The sequence below is a fragment of the Gymnoscopelus microlampas genome, assembly GCF_963454915.1.
Source record: "Gymnoscopelus microlampas genome assembly, chromosome: 24".
NCBI classification, from domain to species: Eukaryota; Metazoa; Chordata; class Actinopteri; order Myctophiformes; family Myctophidae; genus Gymnoscopelus; species Gymnoscopelus microlampas.
In genome coordinates, this window is record NC_139961.1 from 11,135,069 (window position 1) to 11,148,570 (window position 13,502).

The 13,502-nt window shown below is 41.0% G+C and overlaps 1 protein-coding gene across 2 annotated transcripts in view; it reads right to left on the bottom strand.

Annotated features, from left to right (window-relative positions):
- The window catches only part of LOC311040494 (uncharacterized protein), a 97,044-nt gene that overhangs the window by 14,971 nt on the left and 68,571 nt on the right, over positions 1-13,502 (bottom strand). For both annotated transcript variants that reach the window (XM_084050808.1, XM_084050809.1), the window contains 17 exons: positions 13,109-13,207; positions 12,911-12,964; positions 12,273-12,326; positions 10,894-10,947; positions 10,638-10,691; positions 9,635-9,679; positions 8,896-8,994; positions 8,199-8,306; positions 6,694-6,747; positions 5,990-6,043; positions 5,504-5,557; positions 4,593-4,646; positions 3,829-3,936; positions 3,059-3,112; positions 1,992-2,045; positions 841-1,002; positions 291-398 (listed from right to left, as the gene is read on the bottom strand). In XM_084050808.1, coding sequence (XP_083906934.1) covers positions 291-398; positions 841-1,002; positions 1,992-2,045; positions 3,059-3,112; positions 3,829-3,936; positions 4,593-4,646; positions 5,504-5,557; positions 5,990-6,043; positions 6,694-6,747; positions 8,199-8,306; positions 8,896-8,994; positions 9,635-9,679; positions 10,638-10,691; positions 10,894-10,947; positions 12,273-12,326; positions 12,911-12,964; positions 13,109-13,207 — 1,269 coding nt within the window. The remainder of the gene's footprint in view (positions 1-290; positions 399-840; positions 1,003-1,991; positions 2,046-3,058; positions 3,113-3,828; positions 3,937-4,592; positions 4,647-5,503; positions 5,558-5,989; positions 6,044-6,693; positions 6,748-8,198; positions 8,307-8,895; positions 8,995-9,634; positions 9,680-10,637; positions 10,692-10,893; positions 10,948-12,272; positions 12,327-12,910; positions 12,965-13,108; positions 13,208-13,502) is intronic.

A 13,502-nucleotide genomic window follows, 5' to 3' on the forward strand; every position in this document is an offset into this window, starting at 1 on the left:
TCTCTCGTTGCGAGGCGTTGTGAGCTTGTAGATCAGCTATTTCCATTTTTTTTGCCTCTTTTTTATATTATTATTGTATAGTTTGTTGATTACTGTTGATGCAGTAATGGTATTTTTTCATTTCATTACTTCTCTTTTCTACTTTTAGGTATTATGTATTAAAAGTCCTTGAATTGTCACTTTACTGTCATCTGGGGACCCCGACCCCCCCCCCCCAAAAAAAAGATTATGTGGGGACCACAGGTTGAGAACCACTGAAATAGCCCAACATTGTCGAAGGGAACACTCACGGCAGCGCCTGGCAGTCCCATCAAGCCCCTCTCTCCTCTGAGTCCAGGTATACCAACCACACCTCTCTGTCCCGTGGTCCCAGCAGGTCCTGGGGGCCCGTCAGGTCCCTGTCAATTCAAACATGTATGTATGACATGGGAAATCACCTCTACTAAAATGATACTTATAAACAAGCAGATACTGTACATAAGAAACATTTTCAACGTCTTTAATATTTTGAAATTGATACTATTTAACCCATTAAGACCTGAGGCGAATCTAAATCCTAACAGTTTTTTGAAAAAAATCTAAAATATTTTTTTCAATATTTTTCAAAAATAGCAGATCTACAAGCTCGTAGCGCGGCACTCGGTGCCGCGCTATGAGCTTGTATATCTGCTATTTTTGAATAGCCAATGAAATCTAAAGTGACACTGATGCCTTCCAGGTATCAATGGGTTAAGAAAAAAAACGTTTACTAGCAACTTTAGAGCCAAACAACAAGGAAACGAATGACAACGAATGGATAGATAGATATTATCTACGCTACGGCATAGCTTTCTGTCTTACTCCAGGGCCGTCTTCTCCAGAGTCTCCCTTGTCTCCCGCGCTGCCTGGGGTCCCCGTGGGGCCATGCTCTCCCTGGAGCCCATGGGCTCCGTTCTCTCCGACCACCCCAGTGGGGCCCTGTTTTCCCGGGCCGCCGATGGGCCCGGCTGCCCCAGTATTACCCTGGATGGGAAAACACAAAACAATCAGCGATGGAAGAAGTACTCAAATGTTTTACTTAAGTCAAAGGTGAAAAAAAAACTTAAGTCAAAGGTAGGGTAAGTGATATTTTTTTGGTTAAAACAAAACATTTTCAGGTACAGTAGGTGACACAATCTCAGCCAATCAGGAGAGAGTACCCATTTATCAGCTTATCAGCAGTGTTCCAGGTCCAATTATGTCTGCTCATTTCTTTGTGTCATCAATTCCGATTTCACTTGTTTAATCTATATCCTGACTGAGTTCTCTATCCTGATTGGATAAAATTGGTATCCCGACCTGAAAATGTTCTGTTTACTAAAGAGGTGGAGAGACATGGAGACTCCTGTTACTGAACAAACACTCTATAGCAATGAGTACTATCAGAATATAGAGCTATTTAACACTTATTTTAATTAAAGACAATCACTTACCCTACCTTTAAGTAAAAGTATCAATACTGCAAAAGTCCTGTGTTCAAAATGTACATGAGTAAAAGTACACAAGTATTGGCATCAAAACATACTTAAGTTATGAAAAAGTAAAAGTACTCATTGTGCAAAATGTCCCCATTTCACAACTTCAAAAATACAATCTTCTGAAAATAGCAGATCTACTAGCTCACAATGCGTCGCATCGCGACGCATTGTGAGCTTGTAGATCTGCTATTTTCAAATGGCCTACTTTTGAGGGGACACACAGACCAAGCCTGTACTAGAAAAGCAGGCCCCTTCGGTGCCATTTCGTGAAGAAAAAAAAAAGTATTGCAATAAATGAATACGCAATTCCCTCTGTACGGCATCTATGTACTGTAGTCATTTGTAATTGCCACGACTCATGACATGACTTATGAACTGACCTGCTGTACGTCTCGATGAGAAAGATTTGTGAGTAATTATTGCAGAGTCTAATGGTCTTAAAGATTCTAGATCTATGTATGTTTTTTTTTTTTTTACAGTAGATGATATACTCACAACAGAACCAGGTCCCCCAACTCCTCCTGGAAGTCCAGGAAAACCAGATGAACCCTGTGAACACGCATAATTACAGCCAGTCACTCACACGGAGCACTTTAATGTAGAAACAAGACTATTATATGACATGCATTATAGTTATCTGAGTGAAAACATAGGGTCATCGTGGGCCAGGCATCTTGCATGCCATATGCTGTAGTCATTGAGAAATATAGAATATAATGTTACATTAAAACGCTCATGTGTCGTGTCTCAAACTGAAACAAAAGGACCACTGGTATAGACCAGTGGTTTTCAACCTTATTCGGCATTTGAGCCACGGAGCCGCCGTTTGATGAGATTTAGCCTCTCAGACCCAAAACTTAGAATATCTTGTTATGGTTGGATACGATTTTGTCCACAATTCCACCCATGCTGTGTTGATGTTGGTACCATTAGGAGAGATAACAGGCAAACCTTGATCAAAATAACAATTATTCTACATTCTAATTGTGTAGACTTCTTGTAAATTAAGTTACAAGAAGTCTATAAGGTCTATAAGGGTCCATTTGGTTACCAACTCTCCATCATTTAGCTGGACTGGAGACCACCTGGAACCCCCTCAAGGACCACTGGTGGTCCACAGACCACTGGTTGAGAACCACTGGTATAGACCACAACAAGGTCTGATGTCTAGCCTGGCATGGCCAGACTAATATCACTGCGTATAGATATTAGTCTGGAATCTGTGTGGAACCTGCATTTCCGAGGGGCAAAAAAAAAATGCTTCTGGTGATAAACCCGCCCCATATTTGCAAACCGGGCCCTGATTGGTCCCTCACAACTTAGGAGGGAGAGAAATCCAATCTCCACTGAGAGGGGCCAGACCTAATCTGCCGAGGGCAATTTTTTTTTTGCAATGGCAGATTCGTCTGGAACCAGGCTATCTGATGTCAAGATGTCAACATCAGAATACTGCCTACAGAGGTGCCTTCATTCATTTGGCTGATTTAGAAGAAAGCATATCGGACTGACCCTCTCAGGTGAGGACACCACACACATTCAGTGTGGTAACATAACAAACGTACCGTGGCTCCCTGGGTTCCTCTGCCTCCCTTCAACCCTGTCACACCAACAGGCCCCTGGAAACACACACACACACACACACACACACACACACGCACGCACATGCACACACACGCACACACACAGCGTATAAAGATTATAGTAGTTTCATGATGCTACTATAACCAGTGGTGGTAAAAGTATCAGTACTGCACTGTAGAAATAAATACTCTGTTACAAGTCTAAAGGTCATTACACACCGGCGAATATGCGAATATACGCAAAATTCGGACTCGTTCCGAATAATTAAAAGACGCTTTTTCGCTCCATGTAAGCTTGCATTGACTTTATAAGGTTTTAAAAAAAAACATATTATTTGCATGAAAAATTCGCCCCCGGTGTGTAAGGGGCTTTAGTCCGGAATTCAAAATTACTTACAAAAGTATTGGTATCAAAATGTACATCGCGACGCATTGTGAGCTTGTAGATCTGCTATTTTCAAAATGACCGAAATGTATATAGGGCTGAAGTGGTTAATGTATGCTTTGTAATAATATTCTAAATCTACAAAGTAACTAGTAACTACATTGTACGTCTTTACTGTATATGTCTTGATGAATTGAATACAGAGGACCACAATGGAAACAAGCCCTGCAGGGCTTTTTGTGTTATCCTTTATTATTGTTGTATAACTGTACCCTCTGTACTTTTTTGCCAACTGTTAATAAAGTATTCAATCGATCAATAAGACCATGGAGAGGAGCTGTGAAGTGGTATAACAGCGGTACTGTACCTGTGCACCCAGCTTTCCATTCATGCCCTGAGGTCCCGGGGCTCCTCCCTCTCCCTTCTGACCCAGCTCTCCTACTTCACCTTTGACCCCGGGCTGACCGTCAACACCCTGGAACCAGGAAGTTGCAACGTCAAGATTTCATCTAACAACTTTTAGACCCTTTTACCCCAGATAGGTCATTCTGAGAGATTTAATTAAATTATGTAAAAACACATTGTATGTCAAAAATGGGACAGGTAGGGCAATACTAGCACATAATAATATTACTACTAATAATAATAAAGAATACCGGTACTTTATTACAAAATGCTCTACTATAGTATGATAAAATACAGCCATAAGGAAAAAAAGAACAACAGTCAAGTACAACAGTTGTGGTCGGTACTAAAAAGCCTCATTCTACCGTGGGTAGGGCTGTCAAGATTACACATTTAAGTCGACGATTAATTGTCACTAAAATAATTGCGATTTAATTGTGTGTTTGGCATTGAACATTATTTATGAATAAAAAAAATATTTCTGTTTGCCTGTTAGGCTTTGAAATCAAAAATTGGACAGGGCAGATATGACAAATAACTTAAATAAACAAAGAAATGATTGATATTTAATCATTTTATACATGTAAAATGTGTGGGCCTCAGATTGCTGGATGAGTACGGTGCAAGGAGACACACATTATAAAGTATACATTATCGATGTATGGATAATTTTTTCGGGTATCATCAGTTCGTGAGCTGCCCTCGCCACCTTCGTTACCAACTTACGGGAGTTCCAGGGAAGCCGACAGCACCTATGGGACCGGCCTCTCCTCTGGAGCCCTGTCAACACAACACAACAGCACACACACCTTTACAACCACAGAAACAGCCAGACAACAGCAAACCAACAACGAGACACAGAGCACCTAAGGCTGACGTAATCGTCACCTTGCTAAACTAATGGCCTGAGTAAAAGATCCAAAACAAAACTATATGATATTTCTTAATCATTTCACATTGTTTATAACAAATTATGACTATTAACATAACAATAACACTGTCTGTCAGTTATGTAACATAAGAGATTTAAATAGGTTTAGATAGGATTAAACCTGACTTAGGCCAAACGATTTGATGATTTTCTCCAGACTTAGGCAATTCTTTTGGCCCAAGTCACAAAAACATGTGACTTAGGTAAAACATAATTGCCCATTTTGGCCTAAGTCACACTGGGGAGTTAGGCCATTATACTAAAAGGGGAGGGAACAGTGTGATCCTTTTCAATTAGGAGATAGGCTATTTTACCAGAGGTGGCCAGTGTCATGAGGAGCTGACTTAGGCAAAAATATAATTTTCCTCAAAAAATGACTTGGGCCATTAGTTTAGCAAGGTGACGACATCCTACCTGGGTCACGTTTCTTTCCCCCCCATTCTGAATTCCCATAGACGTGTTTAATATCGTGGCATATAAGAACTGTGTCCCAAAAATAAACGTAATGAGCCCGGCGGTTTGACTCTTATGGATATGAAGCATCAACTGCTAATGTTACCGCTGCCGAATGAATGAAATATTTGCCAGAAACAGACTGTGTCAAATATGAGTTGACTGATATAGCGCTCGGTGCCGCGCTACGAGCTTGCATATCTGCTATTTTTGAAAAACCAAAGAAATAGAATGAATGGGGTACTATACTGACAGGCTGGGCTCTGGAACCTCTGCGTCCTGGGGGGCCGGAGGGTCCATGTTCACCCTGGAAAAAAAAAAAAAACACATTTCAATCACATTAGCAGTGGTGGAATCAATACTGCAATGTAGAAGTACTCTGTTACAAGTAAATGTCTGGAATTCAAAATGTACTTGAGTAAAAGCACAAAAGTATTGGTATCAAAATGCACTTAAAGTACCAAAAGTAAAAGTACTAAAATGTTTGAAAATAGCAGATCTACAAGCTCACAACGCGTCGCAATGCGACGCGTTGTGAGCTTGTAGATCTGCTATTTTCAAATAGCCGAGACATAAAATAGGGCTAAAGTGGTTAATGTATGTTTTATAATAATAATTTATATCTGCAAAGTAACGGTGTCTAATCAATGACAATGATTTTAGTCATGTAATAATGTGTGTGTGTGTGTGTGTGCGTGTGCATGTGCGTGCGTGTGTGTGTGTTGGGTTCAAGTTTGACCTTCTCTCCGTTGGGTCCACTGGAGCCCGTAGGTCCAACCGCACCAGCGAGACCCTGTTAACAAAGGGACAAAAACCAAGAACAGGACCATGAATGAATGAAGAGCCATGTTTACAAATCAAACCATCATTTTTGATGGAAAAACAAACACACATACACATACAGTACAGAGCCAGGGGTGGCATAAAAAAGTAAAATAAATGTATCATTACTGTTATTAGGGGCGTAAGCTTGGTTTATAGTTGCTTATTGTACGTCTCTCTGGATAAGAGCATCTGCTAAATGCCTAAATTGTAAATTGTGTACCTAATCGTACGGCGGCGCGACGGGACGCGCAATAACCCCACGTTTGCAACTACTTTCGCCTGCGCACTTCACCGGGTATGGACTATAGTACAAATAATTGATTTCATTCTGGGGTTTTTTGGCAGTGAACTTTGGAACATAAATTGCACAGGGCAGATGACTGACATGCTTAATAACCGATCCGCAAGATCACAACGTGTCGCGTTGTGAGCTTGTAGATCTGGAAACGATTGTCTCAAATAATTGCAATTAGGCGATTATTTAATAATTGTGACAGGCCTAGCTACAGTACAGGTAGCTTGGTGGTCAGGACATCAGCTATACTGTAAAAGTAATAAGGTAATGTGTGTGGCCCTCCGAGGACCCCCCCCGGCATCCCCCAGTAGATGAAGACTCACTCTGGCGCCGTCGGTTCCGGCCTTTCCTTCTGGTCCTTTGCCACCGATGGAGCCCTATGACGAGAAGAGCAAGGAGACGGTGAAGACGATGAACAGCAGTGTTGAGTTTGTCGAACTAAAACTATGATGAAAAATGTTCGTCGACCACCTTTTTTCACTGACGAAAACTAAATGAAAACTGAGCTACGATGACTAAAACTAAGACTAAATATATTGACAATTTCGTCAACAAATAAAAACTAAAAATGTTAGTGAGGGACGAGTGGAGAAGAGATCAAGTAGAACTAAAAGACAAGTCATTTTATGTTTGGTTGCGCTCTGAAAATAGCCGATCTACAAGCTCGTAAATAGCCGATTTATAAGCTCAGAACACGTCGCAGCTTGTAAATCTGCTATTTTCAGCATGCAACCAAGTGTAAAATCATCCATTACGACGGCATCAAGGCACCGCCAAAATACATTTTAGTCGTCTAAATCAACTGTAGATTTAGTCGACTATAATCTTATGATATTTAGTCGACTAAAACTGGACAAAAACAAAAACATTTCAGATGACTAAAATACGACTAAAAACTAAATGGAATTTTATTCAAAAGTCTATGACTAAAACTAAATCAAAATTTGCTGACAAAATTAACACTGATGTACAGTTTGTAAAAGGTTTTCGACCAGATGCATCCATGGAGAATTCTTGTTCATCGCTGGCGTAAGCACTTCACAGGAGAGAGCGTTTGTCAAACAGGGAGAAGAAACATGTATTCTCTCCATAGACACAGACATACTATTGTATTAAGAAACAGCTGTTTGTTTCAGCGTGGCCCTGCACCGTGATGAGCTTCAGTGGGTGTCCGGCACCCGCGTATATAGTTTGCGAAATTCTGGTGCTTATCAGCAGCGCCCGGGACAATATTTCAGCACTGTTACTTTATCTTTTTTTCTTTATTTTTTTGCCAGGCGTTTGGTGCCCCCCCCCAGAGCTTGGTGCCCACTGCCCAGGGCTGCAGTCACTAAAGCCTGCGCATTAACCCATTAAGACCTGAGGCCGATTTAAAAAAAAAAAATCTAAATCCAAACGCTTTAGAATATACAATATTCAAAGATTTGGGAAAAAAAAATCACAATTATTTAAAAATAGCAGATCTACAAGCTCATAGCGCGGCACTCGGTGCCGCGCTAAGAGCTTGTAGATCTGCTATTTTTGAATAGCCAAAGAAATCTTAAAATGACACAGATTCGTTCCCGGTCTTAATGGGTTAAAGGGATAGCCGGCAGCGGTTCCGGTAGGAGGCACAAAGAGTCTCCTCTGTGTCTCCTACCGGAACCGCTGCCTATACCGGTCCGCTGGTCATCAAATTATTGGTTTAGGAATGCGACAAAAACTAAAAACTAAATATCCATGAATTCAAGTATCCATCCATGGGGCAGGAGAAAAAAAGAGAATATTTTGGGTGAACTACCTCTTTAAGCCGGGCATGATACTGTAGTACTGCTCTTGTTAAACTTACCGAGTCTCCCTTGGGCCCAGCGGTGCCAGAGATTCCTCTTTCTCCTGGCATTCCCTGAAGACCCGGAGGACCCGCCTCTCCGACGCCACCGGCTGATCCAGCGTTACCCTGATGGACACACAGCGTTACCCTGATGGACACACAACGTTACCCTGATGGACACACAACGTCAGAGAAAAGAGCCTTCTAGCCTACGCCAGTGGTTCTCAAACCTTTTCATGTCAAGGACCCCCAAATGTACACTTATTATCCCACGGACCCCCATTTGAAAATATTTACCAGGGACCCCCATAAGAGAAGATTATTTTTTTTACGGCTCTAGCAGTGATTTTCAACCATTTTAATTTCAAGGACCCCCCAGTTTGACATGCATTAAGGCTACGGACCCCCCATTTAATGGCATTTGTATCTCTGGGACCTCAATTCATATTGTAAAATCAATGTTCATTTAACTCTGAGAGTGTACAAATGGAACCATTGGTTCCATTTGTACACTCTCAGAGTTACAGACCCACAGGGGTCCATTTGGTTCCTGTTTTTTTCTAATTTAATAATTTCGCAGTGGTCCTGGTCCCCCCCCAATGGACCACTGGTTGAGAACCACTGCCGTATACAGTACATAACTGCAACCCTTAAAGGTACAGTACAGTACATTCTCCACAAAGTAGTCAGTAGAAGGAACATTGTTGTCGTATACCTTTGTGCCCTCGGGTCCTGCGGTTCCTGGACTACCTTTGGGACCCCCAAGTCCATTTGTCCCCACCCCTCCTCTCTCTCCCGGGTGGCCTCGTTCTCCCTGGAGGGACAGCCAGTGACAGAGTAGATCAATAAATCAATCAATCACTTCAGATAAATTGTGAAACTAACCGTCATATTCCCATGATGTTACAGTGTGTTGATTACATGTATTTAACCATTCCTCCAGTGGTGGAAAAAGTACTCAAATGTTTTACTTAAGGGAAAGTATCAATACTGCAATGTAGAAGTGCTCTGTTATAAGTAAAAGTCCAGAATTCTAAATTTACATGAGTAAAAGTACGAAAGTATTGGCATCAAAATGTACTTAAAGTACCAAAAGTAAAAGTACTAAAATGTTTGAAAATAGATGATCTACAAGCTCACAACGCGTCACATCGCGACGTGTTGTGAGCTTGTAGATCTGCTATTTTCAAATAGCCTAGGTATGATATAGGGCTGAAGTGGTTAATGTATGTTTTATAATGTAATAATTTCTGCAAAGTAACTAGTAACTAAAGTTTTCAAATAATTGCAGTGGAGTAAAAGTACAATATTTGCCTCTGAGATGTAGTGGAGTAGAAGTGAAAGTACTGAAAACTGGAAATACTCAAGTAAAGTAAAAAAAAAGACCTAAAAATTGTACCTAAGTACAGTACTTGAGTAAATGTACTTAGTTACTTTACACCACTGATCCTTACCCGTGGACCGTTAGTTCCGGCGGCTCCACCTTCTCCTGCGATACCCTGCAAATGGCAAGAAAGAATAAAGAATAAGACGTTTTTCCAGCAAAACGTACACCTATCCCTCCCATTTACCACCATGAATCTGCCCTCCTCCTAGAATGGTTGACAGCATAGCCTAATTGCATGCAATAGACCATATTCACATGACGGCCATGTTGCTATATTGCCATAGCAACCATGTTGCCACCCCGGTTGCCACGGCAACGGGATGGCACTTTCAATATTAAATTCCAAAATGGCCGCCGTGTGAATATGGTCTATGACCTCTTGTCTACATTGACTTGTACGTTATCTGTATATTTAATCAGATACTTGGGGTCTTTTCTTTGCACAAACATGAGGAAAGTAACAAACACAAACAGTACTTTTTACAAACAGCAGTGGTGGAAAAAGTACAGCATTGTTTTACTTGAGTAAAAGTATCAATACTGCAATGTAGAATCACCCTGTTACAAATCAAAGGCCTGTGTTCAAAACGTTAGTGAAAGTACAAAAGTATTGGCATCAAAATATACTTAAAGTACCAAAAGTAAAAGTACTAAATGTTTGAAAATAGTAGATCTACAAGCTTGTAGATCGGCTATTTTCAAGTAGCCTATGTATAAAATAGGGCTTAAGTGGTTAATGTATGTTTCATAATATCATCATTTATCTCTGAAAAATAACTAGTAACTAAAGTTTTCAAATTATTGTAGTGGAGTAAAAGTTCAATAATTGCCTCTGAGATGTAGTGGAGTAGAAATAAAAGTATTGGAAATTGGAAATATTCAAGTAAAGTACAAATATCTAAAAATGTACTCAAGTAAATGTATTTAGTTACTTTCCACCACTGCTAACAAACACAAACTTCTTACAAACAGTAAAAAGAACACAAAAAAAAGAAGGGAAAAACATAGAAACAGACAGACAGACAGACAGACAGACAGACAGACAGACAGACAGACAGACAGACAGGTACCTCAATGCCTGGCTTTCCTGACTCTCCGGGAGCGCCTGGTAATCCGGGTAATCCCTGAGGTGAAAAGACCACAGTTTTGTTTTTTAAACTCTGAAGCTTTGTTGTATACAAAATTCGCACATTTTAAATATGAAGTCACTGTTTCGAGCTTGTAGATCTGCTATTTTTGATGCTTTTGTGTGACGCTGCTGTGGTATATGATCAAAGCAGGGCGGTGATTTAACAACGTGACTCCCATGAGAGCGCGGCCACACACCTGGAAACCGCTAATTCCATGGGATCCCTGCTCTCCTCTCTTCCCCGCGGGTCCCTGGGGAAAAACACAAACATGATTCACTTTGAAGGAAAAAACGTTGCCGTGTTCCAGCGAACCATCCTCCACCATCCATGCAGACAGGTCTGGCCCCAAGTAGTGGTGGAAAAAGTACTCACATTGTTTTACTTGTTTTAACCCATTAAGACCTGAGGCGATTCTTTAAAAAAAAATCTAAATCATAACAGTTTTTGTGAAAAAAAAAAAAAAAAATGTTTTCAAGATTTTTCAAAAATAGCATAGCGCGGCACTCGGTGCCGCGCTATCAGCTTGTATATCTGCCATTTTTGAATAGCCAAAGACATCTAAAGTGACACAGATGCGTTCCAGGTATCAGTGGGTTAAAAGTATCTAATGCAATATAGAAATGCCCCGTTAAAAGTAAAAGTCCGGAATTCAAAATGTACTTGAGTAAAAGTTCAAAAGTATTGGCATCAAAATGAACTTAAAGGACCAAAAGTAAAAGTACGATCTTCAAGCTCAGCCCGATCTACAAGCTCACAATGCGTCGCGACGCGACGCATTGTGAGCTTGTAGATCGGGCTGTAAATAGGGCTGAATTGGTTAATGTATGTTTTGCGATAATAATCCAAATCTACAAAGTAACTAGTAGTAACTAAAGTTTTCAAAATAATTAAAGTACAAATACCTCAACACAATGTTGAGGTATTTGTACTTTAATTATTTTGAACAGTACTGTACTTGAGTACATTTACTTGGTTACTTTACACCACTGGCCCCAAGTGCTGGGTGATGGGCACGTGGGCACGTTTGAGAACGTGCCGTGGGTGATGGGCTTGAGAACGAGTCGTTCTCAAACCTTTCTAAGGACCTACACATGGAACCTAATTCCATTTCTACACTCTCAGAGTTATAGTCTGGTAAGGGTCCATTTGGAAACCCCCTCAAGGAACCCTGAGGGTCCCTGGACCCCCACTTTGAGAACCACTGGTGTAGAGCATGGGTTTCCCAAACTTTTCAGCCCGCGACTCCAAAATAATGCGGCCATTGACTCGCGACCCCACCTAACCCTGAGGTAATTAATGCACGTAAACTTGCACGTTGGGTGCGCATTTGTAATGTATTAAAATTGTAAAATGTACTATTTGTAATCATTTTTAGATTGTATTTCATCCATTCTGTTGGATAAAAAAACAGTGTAGAGCATCATGAAAAGGCCAAACGATGCAGCGTTATGCCATTCTCTGCGTCTCCACACGTGTCTCAGATCGGTGAGGACGTTGACCGTGTTCGCGCGGTGGCCATTTTGCTTTTAAATCACGCGACATCAGTGAGGCGTGTTGTGACGAGAGGATACTTACGGCCGGACCAGCTGGACCCGCTGCACCAGTTTCTCCATCTTTTCCATTAAGTCCCTGAAAGAATAAGGTTATACACAGTCAAATCCTAGCTCCTGTTGCTTAAGTAAAAGTATCAATACTGCAATATAGAAACAAGTAAAAGTCCGGAATTCAAAATGTACTTAAAGTACCAAAAGTAAAAGTACTCAATAGGCAGAATGTCCCATTTCAAGTTTTCAAATGTATACAAATCTTTTGAAAATAGCAGATCTACAAGCTCACAATGCGTTGCATCGCGACACATTGTGTGCTTGTAGATCGGCTATTTTCAAAAGGTCAACATGTATATAGGGCTGAAGTGGTTAATGTATGTTTTGTGATAATAATCAAAAAAGTCAAAAAGTAACTAGTAACAAACATTTTTTAATAATTGTAGTGGAGTAAAAGTATAATATTTGCCTCTGAGATGTAGTGGAGTAGAAGTAAAAGTACTGGAAATTGGAAACACTCAAGTGAAGTACAAATACCTCACAATTGTACTTATAAGTACAGTACTTCAGTAAATGTTCTTAGTTACTTTCCACCACTGGCTACGTGAACATTCAGAGCGTTGTACTTCTTAACGTCTGGGTGAATCAATGTAAAAGGTGCAAACCCACCCGTGGACCGTTAGAGCCCGCGCTTCCAGCCTCTCCAGCCTTCCCAGGATCGCCCTGTAGATCGACATGTGACGTAAGATAACGGCTGATACAGGGACGTTTAGTAGCAATGCATGGGCTATACAGTCATTGTTTTATATGACCATTCAAAACCACACACACATTTACAAGCCAATGCAAAAAAAAAAGGTTACTGACAGCAAAGCCTTTCGGTCCCGGAGCGCCCATCGTACCAGAGGCACCCCGGGTACCAGCTGGACCACCTGGGCCGGCTTTACCATCGTCTCCTGCTGCTCCCTGGGGAGAGAGAGAGAGGGGGGGGGGGGAGAGAGAGAGTAGACAAAACAAATACGTTACCCTCATATCCAGTGGTTGAATTATAAACTGGACCAAGGGTTCCCAAACTTTTCAGGCTGTGACATCCCCAAAAAAAAGTCATAATTATTATTTGAACTGGGGACCCCCCCAACCTGACAAGCACTTGGAATCGTAGGAGTTCAGACATTACATTTAGTTTAATCTCTCAAGAACAGATTCAGAGCTGCAAAGGTAAAAAAAAAACAGCAGAGGGCGCTGTTTTTTCCTGACGATG